Below are 16223 nucleotides of genomic sequence, written 5' to 3' on the forward strand. Positions count from 1 at the left end.
GCAACCAGCTCCCATCCAGAGTTACCTAGGAGCTTTCCAAAAGTCACTTCATTAACATATCAAGAGACACTCTTATAGCTCTCAAAACTTGGGAAATTCCAAGGGTTTTAGGAGTTCGATGCCAGGAACTGAATGAAGATCAAATATAGTTTTCTATTTATAAATCAGAGTATCACAAGAGTCCTTGATGCTTTAACTAAAATCATAATTAATACATGTTAAAAGGATGGAGAATGAAAAGAAGACCATGAATATAATGGGAGCTGACAAGGGTTGAGAGAATTCTAAATTCTCATCTTCAATACTGAGAAATTAATAGTTAATGCCTAGAATGTAAAAAATCAAAAAGTAGCATTACCAAGAGATTATCTAAAGACCTGGAGCAAGTAAGAAAATAATCAGTTAGAAAAGGTGAAAAGTGGGGATGGGGATATTAGGTGGGTACATGCTTTTTCATAAAATCTTCTATCTATCAGTTAGAGAATGGATTCCATTTATATAATGGAGTACTCTAATGTACTAAAATCTAAACGTATCAATATATTGATATTGTAACCAAATATATCAAACACATTTTCAGTGAGCAATAAAAGTAGCAGTATGAATGTATATCCCCTTATTATTTACATGAAATTATTAAAACTAGAACATGATACTAGGTAAATATATATTTACTTATTTTGCTTCTAAACATAGAAAGGTTATAAAAAAGAGAGGGAGTAAAAGCAAAAATCATCAATTGAATTTGTACATATCAAATTCATGACCAGGACTACTTATAGGGAAGGAAGGAGGGAGACAGGACAAGTAAGCAAAAACAAAAGAACTTCAATTTTATCAGTACTGTTTTCTTTCCATTTTTAAAAACTGAAGCAAATAAATAAGTAAAATAAAAGCAACCAATTATAATTAAAATGTCTTACTTGAGCCAAAGATGACTTGACACTGTGCATCATAATATTGGCACATGCCATTGTAACAATAGGCTTTGTTATTTTGGCAAGGATAGCCATTCTGAATAAAAACGTCTGGCTGACAGAACTGAGATGAACCATTGCAATATTCTGGAACATCACATTCATTGGTTTTTCCTCGGCATAAAGTACCTCCTGGAAGGAACTAGGGAAGTAAGACACAAATTACACAGGAATATCAAGACAATTCCCACAAATTAATCAAATTTGAAGACACAGTATTTATATCTATAAAGCATTCTAGCAACAACAGAAGATTAGATAATCCAATAGAAGTATGAACAAAGGACAACAGGCAATTTATAAAAGTCATGAATACAGAAAATGAAAAAAATTAACTTCATCAGTAGCCAATATAAATACAAATTAAATAAAACTTTAAAAGCACTTTACATCTATCAGACTAACCAAGGATGACACAGCACACATTTGATTACATTGTTAGTAGAAGTACAGACAAGCATATTTGTGGAAAGTATATAAAATGTGTGTCACAATTTTTAACATACATACTCTGTCCCAGCAATTCCACTTATAAACAGAAATTAGAAGCAAACTAAATGTCCATCATTAGTTGACTAAATAAAGAAATATGGTATCGCCACACAAAACAGTACTATAGATATAACCGGTAGAATAACTACATGAATAGAAAAAATCTACAGTATGTTATTGAAAAAAGCAGGTAGGAAAAATAAACATGTATGTTGACACACATACACTCACACATTTATACATTCATTTGTATTTGTATAGGAAACAGTACGTAAGTTAACAAATTATCAACAATGGCTACCTGAGTAAGATAAAATGATAGTGTCTTTTAGTGTGTCCTTTCTAAACTTCAGTATTTTTAAATTATTTATAAAAAAACATAAATTACTCTTAAAATCAGAAAAAAAGTTTCTACCTAGAAAAAAAGTCTCACAAGACCACCTGCTATAAAAGAATGTAATTCAAAACTGCAAACAACTGGCATAAAATTATTCACAAAATCATGTAATAAAAAGAGTGCTCTCTTACAGATCAGAAAAAAACAAATTTTTATATATGCATATTTTTCCCTTTTTTATTTTTTTTCCAACTAGGGAGGAACTCCTTACCCAGCAGTCTTTACAACAGTCACCATATGCACATTCGGCAAATGATTTAAGTTTACAAGTACTTCCTTCACAACAAGGGTCCGATTCACACTCCTGTGAAGAGTAAATGACTATCAATAAAGAAAGGACTACAGTCATCAATATTCATTAATAAAGTCTTAAAAATCTAAAATCTTCTTTCTAACCAAGCTATAGCAGTGATTCTCTGGAAAATCACTTACTATCCTTCTGAAGTTTTCTGTGACTCTTTGGCTACAACTATTTAAAGCTCAACATATTTCAAAGGAATGAAATCATACCGAGTAGGTGTCTTTGTCGGCTGGGACTGCAACAACAACATACCACAGACTGGTGGCTTCAACAACAGAAACTTAATATCTCACAGTTCTGCAGGCTAAACCTCCAAACTCAAAGTTCCTGCCAATTCAGTTTCTGGTGAGGAAATTCTTCCTAGCTTGCAGACAGCTGCCTTCTCACTATGTGCTAACATGGCCTCTCTTCAGTGTATGTTCTGAGAGAAAGAAAGAGCGCAAGGAAGTTTTCAGGTGTCTCTTTATAAAAACACTAACCCGGGGTGCCTGGGTGGCTCAGTTGGCTGAGTACTTGGTTTCAGCTCAGGTCACAATCTTACAACTCATAAGTTCAAGCCCAGCATCGGGCTCACTGCTGTCAGTGCAGAGCCCACTCCAGATCCTCTGTTCCCCTCACTCTCCGTCCCTCCCCCACTCACGCACTCCCACTCACTCACTTACTCTCTCTCTCTCAAAAACAAACAAACAAACAAACAAACAAAAAGTACTAACCCTGTCAGATCAGGACCCCCTCCTTTTGATCTTATTTAACTTACCTGGGGGCCCCATTTCCAGATATAGCTACCCTGGTGGTTAGCTATATGAACTTGGGAAAGAAGGATACAAACATTTAGTCCTAACAGTTTGTGTAATCATAACAGAGAATTAAGCATCCATGAACGCATTTCTCTTCATGCTCAGGAACTGACTTGTCTATTGAGTAGGTCTTCACCTTATGTAGACATTCTTTTTATCTTGCTTTTGATCTGGCTGCTCTCACCCTACTTTGAGCCACCATGGCTCCCCACTGTGGCACCCCACATACCCTGCAATCTCCCACCCACAGAGAACCCTCTTCTTTTATGTTCTAGCTAATGTGTTCAGGTCTGAACTGTTTGAGAGAGAAGAAGAAGGATGGGGAAAGAATAAGACAGAAGAAAGAAGGAGGGGGAGAAGATGGAGGAGCCGAGGAAATAAGTTTTCTTTAATTTTTGAAGAATATTTGTCCTACATATGGAATTCTGGGTTGTCAGTTTCTTCCATTTAGAACGGTAAATATACTGTTCTATTATCTCTGGCCTTTATTGCTTCAGGGAAAAAATGAGCTGTCATTCATATCTTTGTTCCTCTGTTTTCTATTGGCTTCTTTCATTATTTTCTCTTTATCTCAGCACTTTGATTACAATATACCTAAGTGAATTTTCTTTGTAATGATTCTGACTTGGGTTCACTTTGGAATGGTAAGTCAATATTTTTCCCTAAATTAGGGATTTTTCAGCCTTGTTTTCTTTTATTTTTCTCTCATTCTCAGTCTCCTGAAATTTCACTAATAGTTGCATTAGATTATTTGATATCTCCTAGTGTCCCTGATGCTCTGCTCATTTCTCTTTAACCTTTTCTATTTGTTCTTTACTCTGGGTTTTCTTTTCTTTTCTTTTTTTTTTTTTTTTTTGATCATGTTCATTAACTCTCTTCTGCCATGTTATCCTGCTTTTAACTTGATCCAGTAAAACTTTCATTTATTGGACTTTTTAGTCTTATAAGTTCTATTTTGTTCTTTATTATAATTTAAATCTCTAAGATTTTTTTTAAATTTTTTAAATGTTTTTTATTTATTTCTGAGAGAGAGAGAGACAGCATGAGCAGGGAAGGGTCAGAGAGAAAGAGGGAGACACAGAATCTGAAACAGGCTCCAGGCTCTGAGCTAGCTGTCAGCACAGAGCCCAACGCGGGGCTTGAACCCATGAACTGTGAGATCATGACCTGAGCTGAAGTCGAATGCTTAACCGACTGAGCCATCCAGGCGCCCCCTAAGATTTTTTATCTCTTTAATCACAAAGACCATATTTTTCTTTAATTTTTTGATGATAAATAGTGGAACATAATTCATAGCTTGTTTTCTAATAGCAAAATGTTAGAAAAACACCTAAATGTCCTTTAATAGGTGAACAGTTAAACAAACTCTGCATGGTTAAACACTGGTTAAACAAATGGTTAACAAATGGTTAGCCATGGTTAAACATGGTTAAACAAACTCTAGGCAGGACCTCTCAGCTGGTAGAAATACCAACATAAACATTATTCCAAGTTTTCTATAATTAAATCCATCCGATGGAACAATACTTAGCAATAAAAAGGAATGAAATATTAATACAACAACTTAGATTGACCTCAAAAGCATATGTTTAGTGAAAAACGACAGTCTTGAAAGATTATATATTTTATGATTCCATTTTCTAACATTATTGAAATGGCAAAAGTACACATGGAGAACAGATTAGAGGGAGCCAGGGGAAGGCATGAGGGCTGGAGGGGGCTAGGCACAAACAAAAAGATTTTTGCGATGATAGAACACTTCTCTGCATTAACTGGAGTGGTGTTTGCATAAATCAATAAATAGGATACAACTGCATAAAACTACACAAAGTCATGCATACACAAATTTGGTTAAAAATGATGAAAACTGGGGTTGCCTGGTGGCTCAGTCGGTTAAGTGTCCAACTCTTGATTTTGGCTCAGGTCATGATCTCAGAGTCATGAGATTGAGCCCCTCATTAAGGGGCTTAAGATTCTCTCAAAAAATTAATTTAATTTAAAAATAGTGAAAACTGAATAAGGTCTGTAATCTACTTAATACATCAATGTCATTGTCCTAATTTTTATATTACACAATGGCTACATAAGATGTCACCTTTGAGGGAAACTGGGTGAAAATACGTGGACTATATTTGCAACTATATTTACAACTTCCTGTCAGTTTATAATTATTTCATAAGAAAAATTTAAAAATAAATGAAGTATAATTTAAACTTTGTACCATACAAAAGAATTATATTAAGTTGAAATAGATCATAGTCCTAAATGTAAAACCTAAAATTAGAAGGCCTGTAGGAGAAAACTTTAGCAACTTTAGATTAAACAAAGATTTCTTAGACATAACACAAAAAAAGCATAACCCATAAAAAACACTTCTAAGGTGATTAAAGACAAGCTAGAGATTGGAAGAAAGTATCTACAAATCACATATCTGATAAAAGACTTCTATCCAGAATATATGAAGGATTCTCAAACCTCAATAATAAGAAAACTACCCAATTTTCAAAATGAAGAAGAGAGTTGAACAGACATATCATCAAAAAAGATATACAGATGGCAAATAAGCACATGAAAACATGCTCAACATCACTAGTCACTAGGGAAATGCAAATTAAAACCTCATTGAGGCACCACTTCACCCTTAATAGAATGGCTACGACTGAACAGACTGCCCGGGGTGTGAAAGAACAAGAACTCTTCTATCCTGATAGTATGGATGTAAAATGGTACAAACACTTTGGAAAACAGTTTGAAATTTTCTTGAAAAATTACACACTTCTCATATGACCCAGTCATTCCACTCCTAGGTATTTACTCAAGAAAAATGAAAACATAAGTCCAAACGAATGCTTGTATACACAGCAGCTTTATGTGCTAATAGCCAAAGACTGGAAATAGCCCAAATGTACATGAACAGACAAAAAGATAAACCAACCGTAGCATATCCATACTACTCAATAATAGACAATTTATAGACAATTATAAAATTTAATTACAAATTAAAGACTCAATTTATAGACAATAAAAAGGAATGAGCTACTGACACAGTAGCAATATGGATGAATCTCAAAATAACTATGCTGAGAGAATGGAACTAGGCAAAAAAAGAGTCATTCTACTCATAGGAAATTCTAGGAAATGCACCCTGATGTACAATGACAGAAAGGAGATCAGTGATTGCCTGAAGAGGCCAGAGGAACAAAAGGGGTGGGAAGAAGAGATTACCAAGGATCACAAAGAACTTTTTGGGATAATGACATGTTTAATATCTTGATCATGGTGACAGTTTCACACATGTATACATGTGTCAAAACTTACCAATTTGTATGTTTTAAACATGTGCAGTTTATTGCTGACCAAGTGTTCACAACTGCACAGTTTCTTACTCTTTTCTCTGTCCTGACCAAACTTAAGTAAGGCTTCTCTCTTTCCTTTAGGCCTCTGAGTTCTGCTTGTCCCTACAGAAAAACTGGACTGGCCCCCATCTTATCAGCTTCTCCTGAAATCAGCTGACCACAGAGAACACTCTATCAGACAAGGTCATTTCCCTTTGCTTATCTAGCTTCCTCTTAAAAGATTCTGTTTATCTCTACTTCCCCCACCTTGACCCTTTAAAAGAAAAGCCTTTACTTATTTGATTTTGAGATGCTTCCAGATTTTTGAGATCAGGGCCCTGTCCTTGTTACAATAGTCTTTATTCTGAATAAAGCCTTTCATTACCTTAGTCTGTTTGTTTTTTTTAACACTGTATTCAATTACACTTCAATAAAGCTGTTAAATTGTTTCCAAAACACTGTGTAAGACAGATGGCTTCATAAAAGATTAAAGAATGAAGACATAGACTATAAGGAATTTTGTTTATGATAAAAGTATAATTTTAAATGATTATACAATAACTGATCATTAGTGGATAAAAGTTAATGCCCTAGCTTATTCCACATGACCCCCCTCAATTAAAAAGCTAAAATAAACATTTTCAATTAAAAAATGCTAAAAGAAACTATGGAGTTTGTATTATGCTGATAGTCAAAATACAAACTTCAGAAAATCTTAAGGGAAAAAAATTGATAAATCTTCCTTCATTTAAATTTCAAATTTCAATCTAATAAAATACACCATGTGAAAAGCTAAATGTCAAGAGTCAACCTAAGGCAAATCAGGAAACAGATTCTTTACTATAGAGAACAAACTGATGGTTCCCAGAGGGGAGGTGGTTGGGGGGGGGGGATGGGTGATACAGGTGATGGGGATTAAGGAGGGCACTTATGATGAGTACAGGGTGTTGTATGAAGGTGTTGAATCTCTACATTTTACACCTGAAACTAACATTAACTAACTAAACCAACTAGTTAATTAAAATTTCAACTAGTTAACTTAAAATTTAATTTAAATTAACTAAAGTAATATTAACTACAATTTAAATAAAAACTTAAAAGATAAATAAATGGACAGAAAAGGAAGTCAAAAGAAAAACTGTAACCTAGGAAAAAATTAATAAAACACAAAATGGATATGAACTAAAAATTATAATTAAAAAGTACAGACTGGGGGGAAAAAAGAGTGACCCCTAATGTAAACGTTGGGTGATAATGATGTGCCAGTGAAGCCCTGGACTGTAACAAGTGTCTCATTGTGCTGCAGGCTGGGGAAGAGCTCTGGGAACATTCAGTACTTTCCACTCCATTTTTCTGTGACCCTAAAACCGCCGTAAAAGATAAAGTTAACTAATTTTTTAAAAGCTAAATGGTAAGTTACAGAGGAGAAATATTAAAACATATACCAAACAAAAGACTTTGCCCACAACACATGAATTCCTAAAATTCAATTTCAAAGAATGACTAACCCAACAGAAAAACTGACAAGGGATGTAAAATGGTAATTCTTAGGGGAAAAAATATGTATATAGTTTCTAAGCAAATGAAAAGGTTAAACTGAAACAATATCTTCTTACTTCTCACCCATCAAAATTAAGAAAATATTTGTCATTCTTTGCTGGCAAGACTGTAGAGGGCACCAAATGCCCCAATACACCATTGGTAGAAGTGCACATTGACACAGCCTTTTTGCAGGAAATTTCACAGCCTCTAATAATATTGAAAGGCACATACTCTTCAATTCACCAATTTTATCTTTATGTAATTATCTTAGAGAAATACTTGTATATATGTACATGGGACGCATACAAGGATGTACTGTTTAAGACAGGAAAATACTAATTACGATAAGTAAATGTCAATTAATGGTCCATTATGATTCAAGAAATCATAGTACATCCTTTATAGGAATATTAATCAGTAGACTAAAGGGCAGATTAAAGGACTGGGCCTACATAAGGTAATGACATGGAAAAATCTCCAAGATAGTAGTAATAGGGGGAAAAAATCTGCATACAACATATCAAGTCTGATTTCATTTCTGCAGAAAAATAAAATCCTAAAATAAGCACAATTGTTTATAAATGTACATATATATTTTAAGATGTAGTTACCAATGTAGAAGGTAGTTTAAAAATTTATGGGAGAGGGGCTCCTGGGTGGCTCAGTCAGTTAAGCATCTGACTCTCGGTTTCAGCTCAGGTCATGATCTCACGGTTTGTGGGTGTGAGCCCTGCATTGGGCTCTGCACTAATGGGCGTGAGCCTCCTTGGGATTCTGTCTCCTTCTTTTTCTGCCTCTCCTCTGCTGGCTCTCTCTATCTCTCTCTCAAAAATAAATAAAACATTTTTTTAATTATGGAGGAAATAAAAGTATGAAAGGGGAATTTTGCTTGTACTTAATATTTGCAACTTTTGTACCAAGAAAAAATCTGTGATATTTGAGAGGGGGGTGGTGTTCCTTTTTAAAAGAGTAATTCTATAGTGTGAAAGCTCAAGAAGCAAACAGACCATTTCAATAAGTTTGGTAATGAAGTGGACAGTTGGGAGGAAGCAAAAGATATACAACATTTTAAGAACAAAGATCTGAGAATGGCTGGAAAGGGGAAGGGCTTGGTCACCCCAACAGTATAATGTTAATTTAGAAATTAAACATAACCTTGTGGGGCCTTATTTTCCTCATTTGAAATCAGAGTATGAAAAATACCAATCTCTTAGGATCACTGTGAGGGCTTTACCATGTAAGACGTTTAGGAGAAGTCCCTGGCACTCAGCAACAGTGCAATGAAGGCCTGTTGCAAGACCTTCATAAAATGCACACTGTCTTTCTAGAGCATGGGGTCATCTGGCAAAAGCCAGATATGATCAGATATAAAAGAAGCAGCAGCATTTGTGGAAAAGATTAAGAATAGTCACCATATTACACACCTATTTACCGCCTTACACACCATCAACAAATTTCTTCAAATTTTAATGCAAGGCCTAGGAGAGGACTTACATAGGCCACTTTGAGAGGAGAATGGCTAAGATTCAGATATATATCTTTATAATAATAAAGATAGACATGGGCTTATGGCACTAAGTGTGGGACACAGGTCTGATAGAGCCAGAGATCTGTAGGCACAACACTGAAGGTTATTCAAGGGGGATGCTAATTTAAGTAGTAAGAATTTTGTTACTGAAGGACTATGGAATATGGATCCGCTTCAATTTAGTACTAAAATGAATCCAACTGAATAAATATTTCTGCAACGGCAGTGCCAGAATAGTGAAAGCTTACAAATAAAGAGCCAACTGAAAAACTGATTAGCTCTTCAAAGTAAATAAATGACCTAATAACAATAACAGAAATGGTAGAAGGGAGCAAAAAATACAAGAATCAACATGGTGCGTTCCTTGACACCAAAACAGATGACACCAAATAGTTATGCTCTCGGAAGGAAGAGATGACCAATCCCAGGAATATATCCCCACAAGCAAAATGTCAGCCCTCACTTGCCACTAAACTTCACTAACTCCTATGCCCATTGCCCAAAGCAAGCTGTTCTATCTTTTTCCAAGTCCTAAGATAATTTCACAAAGCAAAAATCAAAAATTAAACTGACCTTTGGAGTACCACAGTCACACTCTTCCCCAGGATCCACCAATTTATTACCACAGAAGGGAGCACTATAGGCTTCATCAGGCTTTGGTATATTAAGAAGGCAGTTTCCTCCTTTATTTAAAGTTAACTTCTCAAAGTCCTCTGCACTGCAACTGCTAAAGTTTCTGGAACCTCTATAATAAACATTAAGAAAAAGATCTTTATGTCATGATGATTATTCATTTTGAAATTTTAAATCATGTCCTCAACCAAAAAGGAGTAATTTAAATGGCAGAAAATGAACTACCAAAAATAGGGAGAAATGAGAATTCATATCTATTTCTAATAAATATAGTACATTATTTCAGTTACTACATAATAATTTACTATTTTGGTGATAATATACTATACCTCCATGAAAATATCTTCCAAACATATCCTACACATTAATATATAAAATTATAAGAAGAGATCTTAGAAATTATCTAGTCCTATCTAAAATTCAGTTTTACTTATATTCCATAGTAAAAGTTCCTCAAATATTTGAAACTAGCTATATGTTTCCCCAATCTTTTTTCACTCTACAGGACAGCATTATTATTTCCCCTCACTCTAACTTACAGGGAGCTATGTGAAAATACTGGGAATAGGCATTTGAGTGAGGATGCATGATAGCCTTCGAGAAGGAGAAGAGTGCAGAATTTCAGCCACAGTTTGAGACTTAAATGCCTTATAATAATTCTTGAGAACTCTGGTTAATACTCTGAAGGCTACATGGGCTTCTACAAACTGTCCACCTTGAGCTATCCATGTGATATTTATACAATTATATATAGCAATGTTGATAGATTCTATAAGCTGTTGGGTTTTTTTAGTTATTGGTTTACTCAACAGTCTAAAATATATTCCGATAGTCCCATCGCCTAATTTTCATTCTTGAAGATTATGGAGAAACACACCCATACATACACCAAGGATCTTTGAGAAATCCAAGTCCCATTAAAATTTTATCAGGGGAAGTTAGCACCCTGAAAGAATCTCTTTCATCAGTTTGAGCAGTGGTGCCAAAAGTAGCAGCAGAGATGAAAACTGTGTCGCATTATAGTTACTGAGGAGGCAACCCTGTCTGTGTTGGGTCTTTTGTACATCCAAGGAATCTAAGACACAGATCCTTTCTGTGAGACTTTGTGTTTTAGATAGACATGTTATACTCTTCTTTGCTAACTGGCCCAGTTTCCAGAGAAGGAAATAGTCTGGGCTCTTGGCTCTTGGGAATGGAAAACAGTCTGCCTAGACATTTTGGTACTGTTAACTACTATTTGACAAAAAAAGTGTTTGAATGTAGGGTTAACAGACTGACAGCAGACAAAGAAAGGAGAAAGAATATAAATGGTCAATTGTCTATAACCAAAAAAATGAGCAAAAGCAATATTTTGACTCACATAGAAAGAAAAGATCTACCACAAAGTTATTCACAATAACAAAGAAGCTTGTTTTCTGTATTGTTTTTCTCACGACTCTCTGATTAAGGATATTATGAGGAGAAGTCCTTTTGTATAATATCATTCATTTAACAAGTATTTGCTGAACATTATTATGTACAAGGCATTCTTCTCTTGTGCAAAGGATGAAACAGTGAACAACACAGACAAAAATCCTCACCCCTATAAACTTGACTTCTAGTGAGTGAGACAAACTATACACATAATAAGTAAACTGGGGAGTATACAGAAAGTGAGAAGTGCCCGGGGCGGGGGGGCAAAAAGTGAGAAATGAAGGGGGTGACCCAGGCCCCGGGGCGGGGGGAAGTGAGAAGAAGAAACAGTAGTTTTTAAAACAAAGTCAGGACAGGTATTTCAAACACTGTGACAACCAAATCAAAACTAGCTATCTGGGAAAAGAAATTCATACCAGGAAGGAATAGCAAGTGCAAAAGCCCTAAGCTGAAAGCCTGCCTGGGTGGCAGGAAACAATAAGGGAGCCCGTGGAGCTAGAGTGGAGTGAGTCAGTGAGTGGAGTGAGTCAGTGAGGGAATGAGTAATGAGAGAGGCAATCAACACCAGGTGAGAATAAGCCATTGTAAGACTCTGACCTTTTATTATGAGTGAAATGAGGAATTTAGAGGGATAATACAATAGAAAGTGGTGAACAGGAGTAACATGATTTGACTTGTGTCTTTACAGGATCACCATGGTTCCTATGTTAGGCAGGAAGAACATACAAGGGGCTCTTAGAGAAAGTCACTCAATAGATGATGATGAACCAGCATGACAGCAATGGAAGCAGTAAGAAGTGTTTGGATTATTTATGTTTTAAAGGAACAGCCCTTAAGATGAGGAATGTGAATAAAAAGAGAGAAGTCAAGGATGACTCCAACTTTTTGTCCTGAGCTACAAGGAAGGAGTTGCCCTTAAATGATATGAAGAAGACTGTGGGTAGAACAGGTTTTGGGAAGAACAACAGGAGTTTGAGTTTAACAGTCAGCAGGTGAAGATGTCAGAGTAGCAATACCTAGTAATTATCTGATAAATAAAGGAAACTTCAATTTAAACAGATTTGTAGGGGTGCCTGGGTGGCACGGTCGGTTAAGCATCTGCCTTCAGGTCAGGCAGTGACATCACAGTTTGTGAGATGAAGCCCCACATCGGGCTCTCTGCTGTGTGCACAGAGCCCATTTCAGGTCCTCTGTCCCCTTCTCACTCTCTGCCCCTCCCTGCTTGTGGGCTCCCTCTGTCTGTCTGTCTCTCTCTCTCTCTCAAAAATAAATAAGCAAAAACTTTTTAAAATATTGTAACAGCTTTTTATTTCCTATTGTTTATCTTTGTATGGTAAGTACCTTGCCTGCCACATGGTATACATACAACATTTTCTGTAAAAATACATTAGTCAACCAATAGCCACAAAAATTGTGCAGACATATGTATATTTCTACACTTGAGTCCCTAATTCTAATCTACATAAAGTCTACCACTTTGAAACAGGTTATTTTTTAAATATGCCTCCTACGTACTAGTTTGGATATATTTTCTCATAGATACGATGTTTAAAATGTTTGATCCTAAAGCAACCTATAAAAAAAAAAATCTTTTTCTCTACAATGAAGCTGACTAGAGTACTGAAAAGGATTAACAAAATCATAAGCATTTCTGGCGTTTTACCTGATGGAGATAGTAACATATATCCCTGTATTGCTCGGCAGTAATGCTCTGGGAGCTATAATGAAGATAGTTTTCCCCTAGTCATCCCTGGATGGCACCTATGGTAATAAGGATGATCTTTCTCTTGATACTTGGCTTGAAGAGCAACTGAAGTATTCATATTCTCTACATTTCACCTCTGGGTGTGAGGGCATTAATTTAAAGCATCTCCTTATCTCTGTTTTCACATCTAAGCAAGTTTTCCAAAACTTCATCAAAAGAAGATAGATGTGACTGACAGGGATGGAAACAGTCTACCAGAATATGACACAAAAGCAACTAACAATTAGAATATTCCTTCTATGAGTAACTTGGAAATAATCAGAACACAGTTCTACCACCATCGTCCTAATCCTCACAGCGAAAGAGCAGAACTCCTTAATTAGATTTTTTTAAAAGAGTGCCCTGATTGTCAGCCCCACCTCAAAATACCTTATTAACAAAAATCATATTACAAAGTTATATTATTCACTTTTTAAACAGAACTGGCTCCAAATGACTGAGTTATCTGGAAAAAAAAATCAATTATCTCTATCAACTGCACCTAAAAAAGCCTAACTTATAATGAACATCCAATTAGTATTTATTTTACCACACAGCATATGAAGTAGAAGGTAGGAAATCTATCCTCAAAAAAAGATTTGAGGGGTGCCTGAGTGGCTCAGTCGGTTGGGAGTCCGACTTTGGCTCAGGTCATGATCTCATGGTCTGTGAGTTTGAGCCCTGTGTCAGGCTCTGTGATAAGAGCTCAGAGCCTGAGGCCTGCTTCAGATTCTGTGTCTCCCTCTCTCCTTTACCACCCCCACCCCCACTCATGCTCTGTCTGTCTCTCTCTCAAAAATAAACATTAACAAAAATTTTTTTTTTAAGATTTGATATCATAACCCTTCTTGTAAGTTATTCTCATCAAAAATTGTACAAACACATTGACCAACATATTACCAAAATACAACATAAAGACACAAAATACCGAGAAACACACACACACACACACACACACTAAAAGAAATTATGAGAAAAAAAAAAGATACAATCCAATAAAGTGTCCAGATACTAGAATTATCAAATAATAACCAAAAACACCCTGCTTACTATGGTCAAGGAAAAAAATGACAAGCTTGAAAATTTTAGCAGGAAAATGAAGTCCACAATAGTAATAAAGCAGGTAGTAAACCAGACAGAAATTTGGCAAATGAAACATAATAAGCAAAATTAAGAATTGAATGGACAGATTTCACAACAGGCTAAATACAGATAAAGATAGGTTTAGTAAATTGGAAGGTGTCAGAAGAAATCACCCAAAAAGAAACACAAATGATGAAAACTATATAAGAAAAGGTAGGAGACAGGATGTTGTGAGGTCTTACACACAGTGAACTAGAACCATAGAAGAAGGATAGCAAATACGCAGAAACACTATGCACAGAGGCAATATGTGAAGAAGCAGTTATGTAAAACATAATAGCTAAGAATTTATCACAATTTATTAAAAATATCAAACATCAAACCTTAAAACTAAAAAAAATCCTAAGGAAGATATGAATGCATATGTGGGTGTATCAATGTGCATGCATGCTATTTTTTTTCTTTCCACAACTTCAATGTTAGTGAACCTTAAAAAAAAAGAGAGAAAACTATGAAAATAGCCAAAAGTAGATAAATCTGCTTCAATAAAATTACATTTTAGTGATAGCTGACATCAACAGCAACATGAAGACCAAAAGAAAACAGAATAATACCAATATGCTAAGAGAAAATATCTGATAGTCTAGGATTCTATATTCAACAAAAATGTTCTCAAGAATGAAAGAGAAATAAAGACACCCTCAGGGAGGGGGGTCACTAAGAGATAAACTCCTGCAAGAAATTTAAAAAGGGTTTTTCAAGGTAACTAAAAAATGATACTAAATGGTAGACAGACATGCAAGAGAACCAAAGAGTAATGGAAGTGATTACTGTGTAGGCAAATCTAAACAAACAGTAATGAACACTGTTCATTAAACAATGGTAATAATACACTGCTGACACATAGCTATATATGTCAGGAAGTGAATAAATAAAGTCAAACTGCTCCAAAGTCCTTGCATTGTGTAAGGAAGGATATGATTTAATATTAAACATCATGGGGCACCTGAGTGGCTCAGTTAAGCCTCCGACTTCAGCTCAGGTCATGATATCACAGTTCGTGAGTTCGAGCCCCGCATCAGGCTCTGTACTGATAACTCGGAGCCTGGAGCCTGCTTCAGATTCTATGTCTCCCTCTCTCTCTGCCCCTCCCCCACTTGTGCGCATGTGTGCTCTCCCTCTCAAAAATAAATAAACATTAAAAAATTTTTTTAAGATATTAAACATCATAAATCATGGACATGTGTTATAATAACTTCTAAAACAAAATAAAAAACTATATAACTTCCATTCTAATAGAGGGAAAATAATGAATATTGAAAACACATTATCAATCCAAAATAAACAAAAGAGAAGGTGTTTTTAAGAACATAAGTGAGACCAAAAAAACACATAAGATGGCAGATTTAAACCCAAATGCTCATTGCATTAATTCTAAAATACATTCTTCACTTATTTAAAATACTCTGAAATTGAAGTACATGTAACAATTAAAGTATTAATTTAATTGTCACCATTTTTCCTTTTGTTTTTTTTTTTTTTAGAGAGAGAATTTTTATTTTTTGAGAGAGAGAGAGCATGAGCAGGGGGATAGGGCAGAGGGGGAGAGAGGAGAGAGAGAGAGAGAGAGATTGAGAGAAAATCTTAAGCAGGCTCCAGGAACAAAGCATGGAGTCCAACACAGGGCTCAATCCCACAACCCTGGGATTATGGCCTGAGCCAAAATCAAGAGTTGGCCACCTAACCAACTAAGCCACCCAGGTGCCCCTCCATTTTTTCTTTTTAGTTGTATGTAAATAATGATGTAGCTTATAATCAATTGCATCTACATTTAAATAAATATAGTATATTAGTAATTACATTAAACATAAGTAAATTAAATGATACAATTAAGAGATAAATATTGTCAATCTGGATTAAAAAATAAAATCTAAACATATGTTGTTTAGAAACATATATCTAAAATGTAAAGATAAAGAAA

General features: G+C 35.2%; 1 protein-coding gene across 1 annotated transcript in view; it reads right to left on the reverse strand.

The window, feature by feature from the left end:
- Positions 1 to 16223, reverse strand: part of ADAM9 (ADAM metallopeptidase domain 9) — a 141470-nt gene that overhangs the window by 64704 nt on the left and 60543 nt on the right. Inside the window, 3 exon segments of the mRNA XM_039242586.1 lie at positions 924 to 1119; positions 2078 to 2170; positions 9943 to 10114. Of these exon segments, the coding sequence (XP_039098517.1) occupies positions 924 to 1119; positions 2078 to 2170; positions 9943 to 10114 (461 nt within the window).

This window comes from Hyaena hyaena, unplaced genomic scaffold (assembly GCF_003009895.1).
Source record: "Hyaena hyaena isolate Hyena2069 unplaced genomic scaffold, ASM300989v1 scaffold_215, whole genome shotgun sequence".
NCBI classification, from domain to species: Eukaryota; Metazoa; Chordata; class Mammalia; order Carnivora; family Hyaenidae; genus Hyaena; species Hyaena hyaena.